This window comes from Pristiophorus japonicus, chromosome 10 (assembly GCF_044704955.1).
Source record: "Pristiophorus japonicus isolate sPriJap1 chromosome 10, sPriJap1.hap1, whole genome shotgun sequence".
In the NCBI taxonomy this organism is placed as follows: Eukaryota; Metazoa; Chordata; class Chondrichthyes; family Pristiophoridae; genus Pristiophorus; species Pristiophorus japonicus.
Window position 1 is genome coordinate 167,251,914 of NC_091986.1, and position 21,478 is coordinate 167,273,391.

General features: G+C 43.2%; 1 protein-coding gene across 4 annotated transcripts in view; it reads left to right on the top strand.

The window, feature by feature from the left end:
• The window catches only part of LOC139275187 (microtubule-associated tumor suppressor candidate 2-like), an 876,619-nt gene that overhangs the window by 691,916 nt on the left and 163,225 nt on the right, over positions 1-21,478 (top strand). For all 4 annotated transcript variants that reach the window (XM_070892299.1, XM_070892303.1, XM_070892301.1 and 1 more), the window contains one exon: positions 5,820-6,037. In XM_070892299.1, coding sequence (XP_070748400.1) covers positions 5,820-6,037 — 218 coding nt within the window. The remainder of the gene's footprint in view (positions 1-5,819; positions 6,038-21,478) is intronic.

Here is a 21,478-nt window from a genome sequence, read left to right on the forward strand (position 1 = left end):
GGGTGTTGAGGTGATGGAGGAGTGGACCAGGGTGTCGCTAAGGGAACTGTCACTTCGGAATGCTGAAATGGGAGGGGAGGGGAGGGGAAGACGTGTTTGATGGTGAGATCATGCTGGAGGTGGCGGAAATGACTGAGGATAATCCGTTGAATGTTGAAGCTGGAGGAGTGAAAGGTGGAACCCTATCATGGTTCTGGGAGGCAGAGGAAGGGGTGAGAACAGAAGTGAGGGAACTAGAACGGACACAGTCGAGGGTCCTGTCAACCATTGTAGAGGGGAATCCTCGGTTGAGGGAAAAGGAAGACATATCAGAAGCACTAGTATGGAAGGTGGCATCAGCAGAACAGATGTGACGGAGACAGAGAAAATGGGAGAATGGAATAGAGTCCTTACAGGAAGCGAGATGGGAGGAAGTGTAGTCAAGGTAGCTGTGGGATTCAGTGGGCTTATATTGGATGTTGGTTGATAGCCTATCCCCAGAAATAGAGATAGAGAAGTCGAGGAAGGGGAGAGAAGAGTTTGAGATCGACCATGTGAAGGGTGGAAATTGGAAGCAAAGTGATTGAAATTTTCCAGTTTAGGGCAAGAGCAGGAAACACCGATACAGTTATCAATGTACCAGAAAAAGAGGTGAGGGAGGGAACCCGAGTAGGACTGGAACAAAGAATGTTCCACAGATCCCACAAGAAGGTAGGCATAGCTAGGACCCACGCAAGTTCCCATAGCATAGCTAGGACCGTTCATATCATCTGGACGTCCTAAAGCAATTCACAAACAATGAATTAGATTTAAAATGCAGTTACTGTTGTTATGTAGGCAAACACAGGAAGGAATCAGTTTGTGCAAGGTTGAATCCCACAAACCACAATGTAATAAATGACCAGTTAATCTGTTTTTGTGGTGTTGGTTGAGGGATAAATGTTAGCCAGAACATCAGAAGAACTCCGTTGTTCTTGTCCTACTCCCACTGTTTAATTTAAAGTAATATTCCAAGTAACTTTTTCCATCCCATTTACTATCTTATATACCTCTATAAGATCATCTCTCAGACACCAGGCTGAACAGCCCGTCTCTCCTCATAATTCAGATCTCTGACACTAGGGGTCTAAAATTGCCCCCTTCCTTAAGGCCTGTTACCACCTCTAAGATCAGCCACATGGCTTTTCTTTACACTTTCCTGACTCAGACACCCTTGTTATCTCTTCATTAAGCAAACTGTTCTCCATTTGATGACCAGATGGCCTGTAACATACCCCTAGAGCTATCTTAAATGTTTTTCACATTAGAGATTTCTATCTAGAATAGAATAGCAAAACATAAAAATGGATAGTAAAAGCTTTTACAGACATATAAAACAGAAAAGAGTGACTAAAGTAAATGTTGGTCCCTTAGAAGATGAGAAGGGGGATTTAGTAATGGGAAATGTGGAAATGGCTGAGACCTTAAACAATTATTTTGCTTCGGTCTTCACAGTGGAAGACACAAAAACCATGCCAAAAATTGCTGGTCACAGGAATGTGGGAAGGGAGGACCTTGAGACAATCACTATCACTAGGGGGGTAGTGCTGGACAGGCTAATGGGACTCAAGGTAGACAAGTCCCCTGGTCCTGATGAAATGCATCCCAGGGTATTAAAAGAGATGGCGGAAGTTATAGCAGATGCATTCGTTATAATCTACCAAAATTCTCTGGACTCTGGGGAGGTACCAGCGGATTGGAAAACAGCTAATGTAACGTCTCTGTTTAAAAAAGGGGGCAGACAAAAGGCAGGTAACTATAGGCCTGTTAGTTTAACATCTGTAGTGGGGAAAATGCTTGAAACTATCATTAAGGAAGAAATAGCGGGACATCTAGATAGGAATAGTGCATTGAAGCAGATGCAACATGGATTCATGAAGGGGAAATCATGTTTAACTAATTTACTGGAATTCTTTGAGGATATAACGAGCATGGTGGATAGAGGTGTACTGATGGATGTGGTGTATTTAGATTTTCAAAAGGCATTCGATAAGGTGCCACACAAAAGGTTACTGCAGAAGATAAAGGTACGCGGAGTCAGAGGAAATGTATTAGCATGGATAGAGAATTAGCTGGCGAACAGAAAGCAGAGAGTCGGGATAAATGGGTCCTTTTCGGGTTGGAAATCGGTGGTTAGTGGTGTGCCACAGGGATCGGTGCTGGGACCACAACTGTTTACAATATACATAGATGACCTGGAAGAGGGGTCAGAGTGTAGTGTAACAAAATTTGCAGATGACACAACGATTAGTGGGAAAGCGGGTTGTGTAGAGGACACAGAAAGGCTGCAAAGAGATTTAGATAGGTTAAGCGAATGGGCTAAGGTTTGGTAGATGGAATACAATGTCGGAAAGTGTGAGGTCATCCACCTTGGGAAAAAAAACAGTAAAAGGGAATATTATTTGAACGGGGAGAAATTACAACATGCTGCGGTGCAGAGGGACCTGGGGGTCCTTGTGCATGAATCCCAAAAAGTTAGTTTGCATGTGTAGCAGGTAATCAGGAAGGCGAATGGAATGTTGGCCTTCATTGCGAGAGGGATGGAGTACAAAAGCAGGGAGGTCCTTCTGCAACTATATAGGGTATTGGTGAGGCCGCACCTGGAATATTGCGTGCAGTTTTGGTCACCTTACTTAAGGAAGGATATACTAGCTTTGGAGGGGGTACAGAGACGATTCACTAGGCTGATTCCAGAGATGAGGGGATTACCTTATGATGATAGATTGAGTAGACTGGGTCTTTACTCGTTGGAGTTCAGAAGGATGAGGCGGGATCTTAGAGAAAAATTTAAAATAATGAAAGGGATAGACAAGATAGAGGCAGAGAGGTTGTTTCCACTGGTCGGGGAGACTAGAACTAGGGGGCACAGCCTCAAAATACGGGGGAGCCAATTTAAAACCGAGTTGAGAAGGAATTTCTTCTTCCAGAGGGGTGTGAATCTGTGGAATTCTCTGCCCAAGGAAGCAGTTGAGGCTAGCTCATTGAATGTATTCAAGTCACAGATAGATAGATTTTTAACCACTAAGGGTTACGGGGAGCGGGCGGGTAAGTGGAGCTGAGTCCACGGCCAGATCAGCCATGATCTTGTTGAATGGCGGAGCAGGCTCGAGGGGCTAGATGGCCTACTCCTGTTCCTAATTCTTATGTTCTTATGTTCTTATGGTTTTATGGTTCTTTCTGTAGCTTACCCCTTTTCACAGAAAAAAACTTCACTCCCAATATCAATTCAAACTTAAATATGGCCATTGGGATAGACACTAATTATTGCCAAGAAAGCTTTCTGACCCACTGGATTGTGAACTTTTATAATCACATCTTTAATTGTAATCTACATGCAGGAAAGGGATTGATTATTTATGTCTAAAAGCATTTTTACAACATGGGCGAGTGACCATAATCTAAGGAAATGGATACATTTAAATCAATGTGAGTACAAATCAGGGAAACCCATTTTATACTTACATTGACCTTGCAAGATTTTGGACCAACCTAATATATCTCATGAGGGTAATTATGTACAGTGCATATTTTTGTTGGATTAACCATACATTTCCAGGAGAAAAGCATTACTAGAATCCTGAGGATCGATTCTAAGGGGTAAATTTTAAACCAATTTGCCCGGCCATTACAATAGAGCGTTCAGCTTCACTGCTGATTAAATACATCAGTTGGTGACAAAAATCCAAATAACAATATTCACTTTGGCCAATTTGCAAAGAGGCCACATAAACTAACAATGCTGAGTATCGCTGTAGGCATCCTCCGTGCACTGTCACTCAAGTGCAGAGAATGAACTTCTACACAGGAGTCCTGCAAGGATGTGTGATAAATGAAAAACAAAGCACCTAGAACACATCCTAGATACAAGTGTTTCCAATTAAAATTGCTTACCTGTAGAGTTTCCCTTTTTAAAGCAGCAGATGCTTTACTAATTTACAGATAGCAAAGCAAAAACACAGGAGGCATGATCCTTAAATGCGGAGACATTGTGGTGGTGATCCCAAATAACAGAATTGGAAACCATATCATTTTCATCTATGGTAAAGTATGGTTGATAGTGCAATAATAAATTCATGTCCAACTAGTTTAGCATACATATTAGTGTAATGACTTAGTACTGATAAATAATGTGAAAGTAAAGAAAAATGAATTTACCCTTAAAAAAAAGCAAGGACTCCGTTATGAATTGATTGAGAAATTAAGTCGAAACTGAATGAAACAAAACATGACAATTGTTGAACATATTGGGGCAGAATTTGCAGTCACGCCTTTGAAATGGACAGCAAGTTAATTCAGAACTTGCAATCTGTCAAGTTCTGCTCCGACATTGAAAGAGTTGGACTAATTGCCCAGCAATTACGCATGAAAAGTTTACGGCAGCAGCCTGTTTGCACAGCATAAGGAGATACCCATCAATAAAAAAAATCTTCATCTGATGCTTTTTAAATAAATATGAAAAGGAATGTAAATCCAGACTGAATAGAGTGAGAGACTGTTTGGGGAATTGGCAGTTTTGCAAATTTAAAAAATTCAAAAATACATATCCCCTCACTATATCTTCAGGTGACCTTTCATGGTATGAAATCATAAAAACTTTTAACATTAGCTGATAAATTCTCCCTAGAAAATACCACATTATCTAGTGAGGAAGAAAGAGAAACCTTCTGTTTCCTGATTGGAGCACCGCCCCACCTGATCCCAGGTACACTTATGCACATGGTGCGCCCCTGGGATCCATGGGCCACTAGGCTGCGCTCAACTTTGCAGCGTCTGACAGCAACTTTTCGTTTGGTGCCTCGCAACAGATAAGTGTGCATTCAGTTTGGATGCCAGTGGCGTAATCCTTAATTATGCCACCAACCACAAAATCCGGGCCATTGATCTGCAATGGTTCAAAGTGGGATAGTTGTGTAAGCTTTATGCAAAGAAAATACGCTTTAATAACACTTAGCTGGTTAAGCTACTGAACTAGGGAAAGCATGCATGGCGCATGCTCCGCCATTTCTCATTTGAAGTCCTACAACTAGCGTACAATCCTGATTTGCATATAAAGGAGCCTGTTGCTTGTGTCTGGCAAGTGCCCTGGATGACTAAAATGTGCCCAAGCCAATATGGCATCTGACTCACTTTCGGCCCAGATCGGGCACGATAGATCACAATGCAAATTTCACATACCTAACACCCATTTTATTGGTGCAAAACAGGTGGATGTAAGTTGAATTTCCTCCCGAGCTTTGTGATTTTCAGCTATTGGTATGTTTAACTCATTCAAAGAATGAGGAGTGCTACACTTTAAGGTAAGTAATGTAGCTTTATCATATACAAATGGATTGTGAATAAGAAGAATTCACAGAGGATACCATTTACACTGTAAGATATTGAGTTTTCTTTCCACTTTGTACTATTTGCTTTGATGATGAGTATGTATATTCATGAACTTAATCTTCCGTGAATAACTAACTAATCTTGTGGGTACTGCATTTAAATCACATTTTCACCTCAGCCAGTTTATTTGCCATATCTTGCTCAGCTGGAGATTTGTGTGTTGTATAGTCTTAACAGACTGTGACCAATGAAATCAATTACAGCCGCTGTTAAAATGACTTCAGTTTTAATGACCACTGACATTTAATCTTACCTAATTAGATGTAATTATTTATGAAGTTTTGTCTCTACAATATTGGATGATGCAGAATAAAGAAAGGTGATTATGCTTAAATGCATTAGTTACGGGTTTGATTTTTAAACTTGATGAAAACCTTTGTCTAGAATCTCTAATGTTTGTTTTACCTCTCCCCAAGGGCTAAGCAAGCTAAGGAGTGCTGCAGGTGTTACGAGAAATGGATTTTCAGCAAAGTCTGACCTCCAGTCTCGAGAGACTGAGCGCCAAACTGTCCAGAGACTCAAGGACAAATGTAAGGAGCAGGCCAGGCAGTTACAATCACTCCACGAACAATTGAAAAGAGCAAGCCTTGGCATTGAGGTTCTTGCTGTGACGACACAGCATTTCCATCATAAAGTGAGTACATCATTTATATAAAAACACTCTTTATTTGGCTTCTGTAGAAAATTGCCAAGCATCATTAATTTCTTTCATTAAAAGAATCCTGGCTCTTACAATATATATATAAAAAATAAAAATGGCTGTATGTGAGACTGCCAAAAACTTGTGCCAATTTGGACTCAAAGACATACTGGCAGAATCCATTTTAATTATAATCGCTAAGCCATTAGTTAGAAATAATGGCTATTACCTCCATTCTTCAATATTACCTCCATTCTACAAAGTTGAAGGAGGTTAGTGCCATTGATACTAGATTTGTTGTAAATTTACAGTTGATTTGCAATAAACTTGCCAGTGCAAAAACCTGTTTACACTTAATTTAGTTTCAAGGTGAAAAGACATGTTTGCAAACTGGCTGTGAATCCGGACTCAATACACTCTTTTAAATCTGCTTTCAATTTTCTATGATTTGAATTGTATTATTTTGTTTTGGCACTAGATTGCCAAAATCCAAAACAAAATGAAGAGAAACTGGTCTAGAAGTTGGATTGCACCCAAATTGGGGCGCGATTCCGGTGCAACGCATGCAATGTGCCTAATGAGGTCGGAGGCAGGACCATGCAAACTCGGTCGGTCTGCCGGCCTCATTTGTTTACTACCAGCGAGCTACGGGCACCAGTCACAGCCCCAGAGATACTCGAAGTTCCTGAGAAAAAAGGAAGATCAGTCGGCTTGTACACCTTCCCAAATAGTAATGAGAGTTGGGGGGAGGGTGAGAGGCAATCAGGAGGAGGGTGAGTGGCAGCCAGCAGCGGCCTACACTCCTGTTCCTCCCGGCTCCACAATAAGGTAAGTAAACAAATAAAAATGTACCTTTCAAACAGTAGACGAGGCTGTCCTCAAATTGCATGAAGTTGGCACACCAACATACCATATTAAAAAATGCATTCTAACATCTTGAATCAAACAGCACTTTGCCAATTCTGTTTCTTCCACACTTCCTCTCTACTTATGTTTTAACTGACATATTATGGATTGTAAGTTTAAAAATAACGGGAGTTACAGAAGATATCCGCTTCTTGGGGATTCCCAAATAATTCCAATAATGAGCAGGTTTTTATGTTAAGATGGTTTTAATAGATGTGCATTTTTGAATGTCTTAAAGGTTCAGGCTGTCGGTTTATTTAAATGAGAAGCAACAGTTAAAAACTGAAACACTGCAGGCAAGAAACATGTAACTGTAGACGTGCTACAGTTATAGAGTCTTTTCCTGCAGTATTTCTTTAATAAATCTTGGCAGCTGATTCCACATGCCATCATTTCTCTTCACTTCTTTAGTTTATCTTTGTAGCTGCATGTCTCAGTGTTATCAACTGCAATTTTCAGAAGTAGTCGCACTATACAACTTCACTGGATGATATTCTATTTGTGTCACCATATCTCTGAATTCACTTGTGTTTAATCTGATGAAGATTGATGACCATGGGTGATCCTGTCTCTATCTTACATTTGCTTTAAAATGTTTTTTAATTAGACTCTTCGCTATCCTGATCGGGCCAGATCACTTCAGTGTTCCAATGACTTGTTTGATTGAATTAACAAATTGGTATAATATATTAAGAGAAATATATAACTGTCATGATGCCATGGCTCAAGTAGTGATTAATTAGAATCCCAGAATGCTTGTCAAAAGAATTGCTAATCAAGCCGACTACACAGGCCTGCATTTAGAAATAGAAATAAATGGCTATGATCTGATTGCAAGGTGACTAAGGCTGGGAACTGAATGTTCAGGGGTATTTGACATTTCAGAAGGATAAGCAGAAAGGAAAAAGAAGTGGGACAGTTCTGTTAATAAAGGATGAGATCAGTGCAGTGGTGAGAAATGATATTGGTTCAGAAGATCAAGATGTAGAATCAGTTTGGGTGGAGATAAGAAATAATAAGGGAAAGAAGTCACTGGTGGGAGTAGTCTATAAGTCCCCAAACAGTCGCTACACTGTAGGTCAGAGTATAAAACAAGAAATAATGGGTAAGAAAGGTACTGCAATAATCATGGGTGATTTTAATCTTCATATAGATTGGACAAATCAAATTGGGAACGGTAGCCTTCAGGGCGAGTTCACATAGTGTATTCGGGATGGTTTCTTTGAACAATACATTGTGGAACCAACCATGGAGCAGGCTATTTTAGATTTTTGATCTGTAATGTGTAATAAGATAAGATTAATTAATGATCTCATAGTAAAGGATCCTCTAGAGAGGAGTGATCATATTTTGATAGAATTTCAAATTCATTTTGAGGGTGAGAAACTTGGGTCTCAAACTAGTGTCCTGAACTTAAGTAAAGGTAATTACAAAGGTATGAAGACAGAGTTAGCTAAAGTGCACTGGGAAAATAGACTAAGGCGGTCATCATCATTATAGGCAGTCCCTCGAAATCGAGGAAGACTTGCTTCCACACTAAAAGTGAGTTATTAGGTGACTGAATAATCCAATACGAGAATTACATTCTCCATCACAGTCGTTGAAGGAAAGGGTGGGTGGGAAGACTGGTTTGCCGCATGTTCCTTCTGCTGCCTGCGCTTGCTTTCTGTATGCTCTCGGCGACGAGACTCGAGGTGCTCAGCGCCCTCCCGGATGCTCTTTCTCCATTTAGAACGGTCTTTGGCCAGGGACTCCCAGGTGTCGGTGGGGATGTTGCATTTTATCAAGGAGGCTTTGAGGGTGTCTTTGAAACATTTCCTCTGCCCACCTGGAGCTTACTTTCCATGTAGGAGTTCCAAGTAGAGTGCTTGCTTTGGGAGTCTAAGATAGTAGATAAGCAGTGGCAGACATTTAACGAGATATTTTATAACTCTCAGCAAAGATATATTCCAGTGAGAAAGAAAGACTCTACGAGAAGGATGAACCATCCGTAACTAACTAAGGGAGTTAAGGATGATATCAAATTGAAATCAAAGACTTACAATGTTGCAAGGATTAGTGGTAGGCCAGAGGATTGGAACATTTTTAGAAACCAGCAAAGGATGACTAAAAATATAATAAACAGGGAGAAGATAGATTATGAGAGTAAACTAGCAAAAAATTTTAAAGCAGACAGCAAGAGTTTCTATAGGTATATAAAAAGGGAGAGTAGCTAAAGTAAACATTGGTCCTTTAGTGGATGAGACTGGGAAATTAGGGAAACAGGGAAATGGCAGAAGACTCTAAAAGCATCCCAATAATAATAGATAATCAAGGGGCTGTAGGGAGGGAGGAACTTAAATCAATCACTACAACTAGAGAAAAAGAACTAGGCAAACTAATGGGACTAAGGGTGGACATGTCACCTGGACCTGATGGCCTGCATCCTAGGGTCTTAAAAGAAGTGGCTGCAGAAATAGTGGATGCATTGGTTGCAAACTATCAAAATTCCCTGGATTCTGGAGATTGGAAAACGCAAATGTAACACCCCTATTCAAGAAGAGAGGGAGACAGAAAGCAGAATACTATAGACCAGTTAGCCCAATATCTGTCATTGGGAAATTGCTGGAGTCCACTATTAAGGAAGTAGTAGCAGGACATTTAGAAAATCATAATACAATCAAGCAGAGTCTGCATGGTTTTATGAAAGGGAAATCATGTTTGACAAATTTGCTAGAGTTCTTTGTGGATGTAGCGAGGAGGGTGGATAAATGGTACCAGTAGATGTAGTGTATTTGGATTTCCAGAAGGCATCTGACAAGGTGCCACATAAAAGGTTACTGCACAAGATAAGAGCTCACAGGGTTGGAGGTAATATATTAGCATGTATAGAGGATTGGCTAACTAACTGAAAACAGAGAGTCAGGATAAATGGGTCATTTTCAGGTTACCAAACTATAACTAGTGAGGTGCCACAGGGATTAGTGCTGGGGCCTCAACTATTTACAATCTATATTAATGACTTGGATGAAGGGACCAAGTATACTGTAGCCAAATTTGCTGATGATACAAAGATAGGTTGGAAAGCAAGTTGTGAGGAGGCCAGAAAGAATCTGCAAAGTGATATAGAGAGTGGGCAAACATTTGGCAGATGGAGTATAATGTTGGAAAATGTGAGGTTATCCATTTTGGTAGGAAGAATAAAAAAGCAAATTATTATTTAAATGGAGAGAGACTACACAATGCTGCAGTACAGAAGGATCTGTGGGTCCTTGTACATGAAAGTTAGCACGCAGGTACAGCAAATAATTAGGAAGGCAAATTGAATGTTGGCCTTTATTGCAAGGGGGCTGGAGTATAAAAACAGGGAAGTCTTGATGGAACTGTACAGGGTGTTGCTGAGACCTCACCTGGACTACTGAGTACAGTTTTGGTCTCCTTATTTAAGGAGAGATCTACTTGCATTGGAGGCAGTTCAGAGAAGGTTCACTAGGTTGATTCCTGAGATGAAGGGGTTGTCTTATGAAGAATTGTTGAGCAGGTTGGGCCTATATTCATTGGAGTTTAGTAGAATGAGAGGTGATCGTATTGAAACATATAAGATTCTGAGGGGGCTTGACAAGATAGATGTTTGCCATCGTGGGGGAATCTAGAACTCGGGGGCATAGTTTCAGCATAAGGGGTTGACCATTTAAAACTGAGTTGAGGAGGAATTTCTTCTCTCAGAAGGTTGTGAATCTTTGGAATTCTCTACCCCAGAGAGCTGTAGAGGTTGGGTCATTGAATACATTTAAGGTAGACAAATTTTTGAACTGCAGGAGAGTCAAGGGTTATGGGGAGTGGGCAGGAAAGTGGAGTTGAGGCTAAGATCAGATCAGCCATGATCTTGTTGAATGACGGAGCAGGCTCAAGCGGCCAAATGGCCGACTCCTGCTTCTATTTCTTATGTTCTTATTTGCACTGGGCTTTATGTTAAACTCAACATAAAGGGGTATTTCAACCATCTATGGTGTGAATGTTTGCTGAGAGCACCTGGGATTTGTTAACTAATTCCCTTATTGTTTTTGATCCCCATGGTTAACACTTTCAGTGTCTGGCTCAATAACATGCTGAAAAAATAACAGCATGTGAACGATGCAAGCCGTTATTAATGTGCAAATTGGCCTACAACTTGTGGCAAGGGAGAGATACCCTGTGAATTGTGAATCACCATAACTTGCTGGAAGATTCGTGCCATTAACTTTGCGAAAACAGCATCTTGCTCTTAGCCTTCCCGTGAGTTTTATGAAGTTGCTGGATTTGCACATTATTGTCCATTAAACTCGTCACAGAAAGTTAAGTCTAGTAATTAATGGCATAAGTACCCTTTAACGAAATGATCATTGTTAATGACTGTCAATCACCCACTCTTGCCCAGAAAGCGAACAATTAAAAGTATGGCGTCTGATTCCTTCAGATATTGAATTGTTGGAGATTTTAAAAATGTCAAATTTAAATGTAATTTTTTTTTCTAACTTTTCCTCTCTCTTAATACAATCTTTCTTTCCCTCTCTTTATTTCTCTTTCTGAACCTGATTTGACATTGAATTCAATCACTCTAATTCACCCTCCTTCTCAGTGCTTCCGCTGTTTGTTTCGCAATCCTTAAAACTCATTGGTCCCATTATTCACCAAGGTCCCAGATGCCCTGTTGCGCCTGCTGTACCGTTATCAACTCACACCTTCAGCAACTTTCAGGGCAAAAAAAACTTTGACCTGAAGGCAAGAAAATTTAGCTTCAGCAAATTCCGGCAGGCTCCATGCTGGAGGAAAGTTGCTAACATTGGTGAACTCCCTTTTAAATTGAACACCTTAACATTAATCATGTCCAAGTCGTTGGCGTGAAGAAGAAATGAAAAAAGAGTTAAGCTCTAAGCACAATCTTTGTCATTACTCTGATCATGCACAATTTTTCTTCTTTTTCTGAGTGGCATACTTCATGACAGCTGCACATGTAGAGAGATGTAATAAGAACTAGGGGCCCAAATTTGGCCCTCCGTTTTTTTCGACGCACCTTCGAGCCCTCCACCGACATTTTACATCAGAAGCAGCGGCAAAAAAAAATCCGTGCGATCATGGCCTATTCTCGGGCCGTCTGTGGAGCTGGCGTAGTGCAGAAGAAAGTGGGGAGGGCGGTGCAGAGCTTGGCCCGGCGCTGAAAACATGTGTGCTAGAGTCTGCGCGCATGTGCAGTAGCTCCTAGCAGGCCCTTTCGGCAAACACGTGCTGCAGGCTGTGTGGGAGGGGCCGAAGCCCGCTGTCCCTAGCCCTGGCCAAATGGGTTCCCTCATTGGCGGCCCGCTGCATTCCCCAAGGTAGGAGTTCTATTTTTTATTTGTTATTTACTGATTGATTTTGGTGCTTTAGGTGCAGGGTTCCTTCTATTTTTTTTATTTGTTATTTATTGATTGCTTATTACTTTGATCTTGATGCTTTAGGTGCAGGGTTCCTTCTATTTTATTTGTTAATTAATTGCTTATTACTTTTTGTGCTTTGTTTGGTGCTTGGTGGTGCTTTAAATGTAGTTACCTGTGCCGATTCCTTAACTGTAGGCAAGGTCTTTCTGTACGGACAAAAGTGGACATAGACGCTGCCCTAAGTTAGTTTAGTACAACTTTTTTGTGGCCAAATTGGCATAAATGGTGTAAGTGGCTGGGAACGCCCCCTTTTGAAAAAAAAACTGACCTAACAAAAAACCTAACTAACTCACTTAAACTGGCGCAAATTAAATGGCCATATTTGCAACTAAAAAGATACACCAGAAAAATAAAGTTACACAAAAAAAACGGTGCAACTCATGGGGAAATTTGGGCCCTAGGTGTGGGAGCCACATATAGAAAGAGAAGAACAGTGGAATTTTAATAAAGTTATACAGTGGGAAAAAGGGCAAAAGTTACAGATGGGAGAAATACTGGCCCAGAAATCCCGGTCGGCTGCTTCCTGTGGGCGATCGGGTAAAAAAGTTTAAAAAGATGCGCACTTATCTGAACCTGCTGCGTCCATGAGCGATCCTGGTCCTGAGGCCTCCACTCAACTATGCGTCGGAGCGCGTGCACGTCAGGACGTCCGCAGGGCTGGAGCTATAGTCACATGGCTCTGGGAAGCCAATCCAGTATATACTCATAAAGAATATACTCATTCATAATAATGGGAATTTCGTAAGTTGGAGTTCCCATTATTATGATTGAGAATCCGCCCCCCCAACACGCAAAACACAAATAAAAAATAGAAAAAATACACCACATATTTTTATTAATTTAAATGAAAGTTATTTATGTATTATAAAAAAAGTGTATTTTTCTGATTTTTAAAAAAGTTTTTAAAATTATGGTTTAAAATAAACTTACCATAGTGGGGAGGGTATTTTTTAACAATAAAATTAGTTTTTAAAATGTTATTTTATTATGGTTCTGTGTATTTTTAAACTCTTATGCCTGTAAAGGTAGGCTATGCGCCTGCTTTTATCAGATGCAAGAGTTTTCAGGAAATCCGCTGGACCAAGATATGGGTAAATACCGCAATCTTGCCTATGCGAATGTCCTCGCTCTGCTTGACAGATCTGAAAAGCCGATTTTCAGCGCATGCGCATTATGCACTGAAAACCGGCTTTTGCAATGCCTTCCCTACACACTCCGTACGGACCTGGGAGGCCGGAATTTTGGGCTACTATTTTTCTTTCTCCATGGGTAGCATGAGTGATCATATAAAATGCATTGGGAGTAATTTTCAACTTTGGTGCCTGGGCAGTATTGTGACAGAGAGAATTGTCTGCCTGTTGTAGAACCCGCCCAATATTCATTCACATTGAACAACACCAACAACTTGTATTTATATAGCGCCTTTAACGTGGTGAAACGTCCCAAGGCGCTTCACAGGAGTATTATGAGACAAAAAATTTGCCACCGAGCCGTGTAAGGAGAAATTAGGGCAGGTGACCAAAAGCTTGGTCAAAGAGGTAGGTTTTAAGGAGCATGTTGAAGGCGGAAAGGGAGGTAGAAAAGTGGAGAGGTTTAGGGAGGCGATTCCAGAGCTTAGGGCTTAGACAACAGAAGGCACAGCCACGAATAGTTAAGCGATTATAATCAGGGATGCTCAAGAGGGCAGAATTAGAGGAGCGCCAGATTACTGCCCAGGTGGAAAAGTTGAAAACTATCTCTACTATGTGTTACTGGGAGTAGTGATCCTCATAATAATAATAATATTTGTCAGTACATGGAATAAGACCGCTTTTGTAATAAAACAATGTGGCATCTATTTCCGTCTGGCTACCTCTCATTTACACCTACAAACGGGGTGGTAGTGGGACAAAAATCGGGAATAAATGCCTACTTACTGCTGGTGGTACATCCATTACTATTTTTGGGTGGACCTCAATTTGAGTGGCAATTCCTCCCATCGGAAATGGACGGAGACCCCTCAAATATATGCCATTGGGGGGTCAACTGATATTGTCAAGGCCCCCAACAGCATTGTGAATCAGCGCAACTACCCCTACTTCCTCAAACCACCCATAAACCACGGACAGTACAGGTTGGAAAGTGGCCATTGCAGCACTATTTAAAGGGATCACTAACTGCAATTAGGAAAAGCTGGCAGCATGTCTGACACTCATTTTTCTACAGTCTCTTGAGAGTTTGAGCCTTAAAAGCTTCCAGAAGTACAATGTCAATCCATTATTGAAGAAGTGAGGGAGAGATAAACTAGGTAACTTATAGGCTTGTCAGTTTAACATCTTTTGTGGGGAAGGTATTGAAATCTATCATCAGGGACAGACTGACTGAGACTTGGACAATCATAAATAGAATAAAGAGAGTCAGCATGAATTTGTGATGGGTAGGTCATGTCTGACTAATCTAGTTGAATTTTTTGAGGAGGTTACTAGTATGGTGGATATGGCCGTGTCTGGATGTTGTCTACATTGACTTCCAAAAGGTATTTGATAAAGTTCTGTACGGGAGATTGTCAAACCTGAAAGTGCACAGAATTGGAGATAGTCTAGTGAAATGGGTTGGTAATTGATTAGGAGGTAGGAGACAGAGAGATTTTGGATAAAGGGAATGTTTTCTGAATTTGTGGGATGTAACAAGTGATGTTCCCCAGGGACCTATACTGGGACCTCAGCTTTTCACCATATATATTAATGACTTGGATGAAGGAATAGTGAGCTGTATATCCAAGTATGCAGATGACACTAAGTTATGGAGCATAGTTTGTTGTGTAGATGGGAGCAGGATGTTACAAAGGCACACAGTCAGTACTTGCCCACTGCCTGCCTAATCTGCACTCCATGCCAAAATCAATCTCTCTATCTCCAGCTCACCGCGAGCAATGCCACAGGAGATCCACTAGTAGTGCATTATTTAAAGATTGTTACACAGGTTGTTCCACGAGAAAATTTTCCCATAATTTGGTCAGGAATCAAAACACTGCCCATTTAAAACGAGAGTTCAGTTAGAGTTTGTGAATCAGTAATTACAGCATCAGCATCTTGGGGAGAAGTAAACTACATTGATTTCACTTTTCAAATACATTTAATGGGACATAATAACTAAATAAATATTCTGGCTATGTCTGTTTTTCATAATTTCTTATTCTGCCAAATAAACACGGGGGCCAAAATTGTCCACCTCTTTAACGTCCATTACTGCCTCTAAGAGGCGTTAATGGGACAGTAAGGCCTTTCCAACCAGCTGCAAGTGGATGGTCCGACCCATCCAAGATTGCTGCCGGGCCGGGAGCGGCGGAAACGGGATTCCACCCCGCGAGGGAAATTGACCTGTGGAAGCGGAGCTGCCGCCGCTCAGTGTCCCCAGCAGCTTTTCCCGGCCGGAAGTTGCCAATGGTTGGGCGGTGTTATATATGTGAACTTGTATTTAATCTGTACAGCCACCAGAGGGCTCATCCCCTGGAGTCCCAAGGGATCCCATAATCCCTTGGGAGCACTGGTATTTAAGGAGGCCTCACAGGTTGGGGAGACACTCTGGAGACCTGCAATAAAAGTCTAAGGTCACACTTTACTTTCAGCTCACAGTGTTCAGTCTGACTCTTTTTCCATACATAACAACTGGTGATGAGATACAGATAGCGAACCCAAAGATGCAGAGAACAGTGGGCATCCTGGAGAAATTCTCGGAGGGAGATGATTGGGAAACTTTTGTGGAACGACGATCAATACTTCATGGACAACGAGCTAGATGGGGAAGAGAATGCTGCCAAACGAAGGGAAATACTCCTCACAGTCTGTGGGGCACCAACGTATGGCCTCATGAAGAATCTGCTTAATCCAGCGAAACCCACGGAGAAATCGTACGACGATTTGTACACACTGGTCCGAGAGCATTTGAACCTGAAGGTAAGCGTTCTGATGGCGAGGTACCGGTTCTACACCTACAAAAGGCCTGAAGGCCAGGAAGTGGCGAGTTATGTCACCGAGTTAAGATGCCTTGCAAGACATTGTGAATTTGAAGGACATTTGGAGCACAGGCTCAGGAACTTTTTCGTACTTGGCATTGGCCACAAAACCATACTTCGTAAACTTTTGACTGTAGAGACCTCAACCTTGAGTAAGGCCATAGCAATAGCCCAGGCGTTCATTGCCACCAGTGACAATACAAAGCAAATCTCTCAGCACACAAGTGCTGCTACAAGTACTGTGAACAAAATGATATTGTTTTCGAATCGCAACATACAGGGCAGGTCACACATTCCTGCAGCTCCACGTCCGCAGATGTCTGAGTCCACCATCAAGGGTGATGAATGCAAGGCCATTAACACCTTGTTGGCGCTGCAGGGGTGATCATCGTTTCCATTCACGCCGATTCAAAGGGTACGTTTGCAAGGGCTGTGGAACAATGGGACACCTCCAACGAGTGTGCAGGCGAGCTGCAAATCCTGTTAAACCTGCAAACCACCATGTTGCAGAGGAGGACAGATCCACGGAGGATCATGACGAACCAGAGCCTCAGACCGAGGAGGCAGAGGTACATGGGGTGCACACATTCACCACGAATTGTCCCCCGATAATGCTGAATGTTGAACTAAATGGACTCCCGGTGTCAATGGAGCTGGACACGGGCGCGAGCCAGTCCATCATGGGCAAAAAGGCTTTTGAAAGATTGTGGTGCAACAAGGCCTCAAGGCCAGTCTTAACTCCAGTTCACATGAAACTAAGAACTTACACAAAAGAACTGATTCCTGTGATCGGCAGTATGACCGTAAAGGTCTCCTACGATGGAGCGGTGCACAAGCTACCACTTTGTGGGTGGTAACGAGCGATGGTCCCACACTGCTCGGCAGGAGCTGGCTGAGAAAGATACGCTGGAACTGGGACGATGTCCGAGTGCTATCGCCCGCTGACGACACTTTGTGTGCCCAGGTCTTAAACAGATTTCTTTCACTGTTCAAACCAGGCATCGGGAAATTCCAAGGAGTAAAAGTGCAGATCCACCTAATTCCAGGGGCGCGGCCCCATCCATCACAAGCCGAGAGCAGTACCGCACATGATGAGAGAAAGGGTGGAGATCGAGCTAGACCGGCTGCAAAAAGAGGGCATCATTTCACCGATTGAGTTCAATGAGTGGGCCAGTCCGATCGTTCCTGCCCTTAATGGAGATGGCACCGTCAGAATCTGTGGTGATTACAATGTAACTATTAATCATTTCTCCCTGCAGGACCAATACCCACTATCAAAGGCCGACGACCTCTTTGCAATGCTGGTGGCAGGAAAGACATTCACGAAGCTGTATTTGACTTCAGCCTACATGACGCAGGAACTGGAGGAATCATCGAAGGGCCTCACCTGCATCAATATGCACAAAAGTCTTTTTGTTTATAACAAATGCCCGTTTAGAATCCGATCAGCGGCGGCGATATTCCAGAGAAACATGAAAAGTTTACTGAAGTCGGTCCCGCACACCATGGTCTTCCAGGACGACATCTTGGTCACAGGTCGGAACACAGTCGAGCATCTGCAGCACCTGGAGGAGGTTCTTAGTTGACTCAACCATGTGGGGCTCAGGTTAAAATGCTCGGAGTGTGTTTTCCTGGCACCTGAAGTGGATTTCTTGGGAAGGAGGATTGCGGCGGACGGTATCAGGCCCACCAACGCGAAGACGGAGGCAATCGAGAATGCACCGAGGCCACAGAATGTGACGGAGCTGCGGTCGTTTCTGGGACTCTTGAACTACTTTGGTAACTTCTTACCGGGTCTTAGCACACTGTTAGAACCACTGGATGTTTTACGATGAAAAGGGAATGAATGGGTTTGGGGCAAAAGCCAAGAAAATGCCTTTGTAAAAGCGAGTAAATTGTTATGCACAAACAAATTGCTTGTGTTGTATGAGCCATGTAAGCGTTTGGTACTAGCATGTGATGCGTCGTCATATGGCGTCGGGTGTGTATTGCAACAAACTAATGATTCTGGGAAATTGCAACCGGTTGCTTATGCATCCAGGAGTCTGTCTAAGGCTGAGAGAGCCTACAGCATGATTGAGAAAGAAGCGTTAGCATGTGTCTATAGGGTAAAGGAAATGCATCAATACCTGTTTGGGCTAAAATTCGAATTGGAAACTGACCATAAGCCACTTATATCCCTGTTTTCCGAGAGTAAAGGGATGAATACCAATGCATCGGCCCGCATCCAGAGATGGGCGCTCACGTTGTCTGCATACAACTACGCCATCCGCCACAGCCCAGGCACAGAAAACTGTGCCAATGCTATCAGTAGGCTGCCATTGCCCACCACGGGGGTGGAAATGGCGCAGCCCGCAGATCTAGCCATGGTTATGGAAGCATTTGAGAGTGAGCAATCACCCATCACTGCCTGGCAGATGAAAACCTGGACAAGCCAGGACCCCTTATTATCTCTAGTCAAAAGTTGTGTGCTTCACAGGAGCTTGTCCAGTGTCCCAGTGGAAATGCAGGAAGAGATTAAGCCGTTCCAGTGGTGCAAAGATGAAATGTCTATACAGGCAGACTGCCTTCTGTGGGGCAATCGAGTAGTGGTCCCCAAGAAGGGCAGAGACACCTTTATCAATGACCTCCACAGTATCCACCCAGGCATCGCAATGATGAAAGCGATAGCCAGATCCCACGTGTAGTGGCTCGGTATCGATGCGGACTTAGAGTTCACAGATGTAATGCTCGCAGGTAGACAACGTACCCAGGCAGGCGCCACTAAGTTTATGGTCTTGGCCCTCCAAACCGTGGTCTAGGGTACTATGCAGGCCCGTTCTCGGGTAAAATGTTCCTTGTGTTTGTAGTCGCGTACTCCAAGTGGATTGAATGTGAGATAATGTCAACTAGCACGTCCGCTCCCATTACTGAAAGCCTGCGGGCCATGTTTGCCACTCACGGCTTACCTGATGTCCTGGTGAGCGACAACGGGCCATGTTTTACCAGTGCTGAGTTCAAAGAATTCATGACCCATAACGGGATCAAACATGTCACATCTGCCCCATTTAAACCAGTGCAAAAATCATCAAGCAAGGTTTGAAGAGGGTAACTGAAGGTTCGCTGCAGACTCACCTATTCCGATTCCTGCTTAGCTACCACACAACACCCCACTCGCTCACTGGGATCCCATCTGCTGAACTGCTCATGAAAAGAGCACTTAAGACAAGGCTCTCGTTAGTTCACCCTGATCTACATGAACAGGTAGAGAGCAGGTGGCTTCAACAAAGTACATACCATGATAGCGCAAATGTGTCACGCGAGATCAATTATCCTGTATTTGTATTAAATTATGGACAAGGTCCCAAGTGGCTTCCCGGCACTGTCGTGGCCAAAGAGGGGAGCAGGGTGTTTCGGGTCAAACTTTCAAATGGACTCATTCACCGGAAACACTTGGACCAAATCAAACTGAGATTTATGGACTATCCTGAGCAATCCACCTTGGACCCTACTTTTTTTGATTCCCCCAACATACACACCAATGGCAACCGGCACCACAGTTGACCACGAAGCAGAACCCATCATCCACAGCAGCCCAGCAGGACCCAACACACCAGGCAGCCCAGCAAGGCCATCTGCACAGCAGCCCAGCGAGGGACCAACAAATGATTCAACAATACCAGCTTTCACAACGAGACGATCAATCAGGGCAAGAAGGGCCCCAGATTGACTCACATTCTAAATAGTTACACTTTGGGCGGGGAGTGTTGTTATATATATGAACTTGCATTTACTCTGTACAGCCACCAGAGGGCTCATCCCCTGGAGTCCCAATGGATCCCATAATCCCTTGGAGCACAGGTATTTAAGGAGGCCTCACAGTTGGAGAGGTACTCTGGAGACCTGCAATAATAGACTAAGGTTACACTTTACTTTGAGCGCACAGTGTTCAGTCTGACTCTCCATATATAACAGGCGGCACATCCACCTTCAAAGGGGAAGACGCACTGCTGCGGCCGCCATTTTATTTGAATTGTCGGCCTATTCTAAAGTCGGCCTAACAATGGCGGCCATGGATTTGGCCGGGCCGCCAACAGGCAGCACGGCACCCACTGTTGGGTGCCGGGCCACTGGCCCAGCCAAAGTCCTTCCTGGTGGCCCAATGGGCACCACTAAAGTGGCTGCAGAGCTCAGCGTGGCATTAATGACACCGCTCGCCTTCCGCCCCACTCCCAACGCACTTCCGCCCCTCAGCCACCCTAACACCGCCGCTACGATTTAAAAAAGTTAAAAAGGGTAATTTCCCGCAATTCTCCACACAATGGATTCGGGCGGTGAATATTTATTTCATTCAAATTATCGGCCCCTTTTGGAGCGGAGAGCAATTTCTAGCCCACGATATTCTCCATTATTTTAGAGGGGACCCGGTCCTCTGGCAGAATCTTGGTAATGAAAGGGTATAGATAGCCGGTATAACAACACTCAACTTCTATCTCAGGAACGAAGAGGTCGAAATTCAGTTTGTAATGCCACCCGTTAGCGCCAGAGAGGCGCAGCTAACGGGTGGCTAAGGACTTAATGATGCAGCGGAGCAAGTTCCTCGCCTCCTGAAAAATGTTGTTAGCCGGTGGGGACAAGCAGTACCGCTGCATGCTCTACCGCCACCCCCGTGGTGACATCATCGAGCATGCAACGGCCCCTTGGCGCCGCGGCTGCGACATTAGGTTGGATCGGCGGCTTTACCGGCAAACTGGGAAAGCTGTCGGTACATCGGGGATCCCGGGACGGTATCGTCCCGAGAGTAAAGGAAGTTGTTACGTTTATTTTTTTTTAGCATATATTTATTTATGGCAACAGTGAGGAAGTGTGGATGTCGGTCAAATAAATTTGCACAAACTCTTTTTTTTCATTTTTATTCGTTAGGATGCCGGCAGCTTACCACCGGAAAATTGTGTAGGCCTCTTGAGCTACTGCTCCAATGGTGCCGGAGGACAACTGTGCAACATCTCTTTTAGTGCTGCACTCTCATCTTTGGGGGAAAATACTGAATATGGCAATTTGAAGCAGTAAAATCACCATTCAGGTGGTGTCACTACCTCAAAAATGGCAGTCCCAAATTTT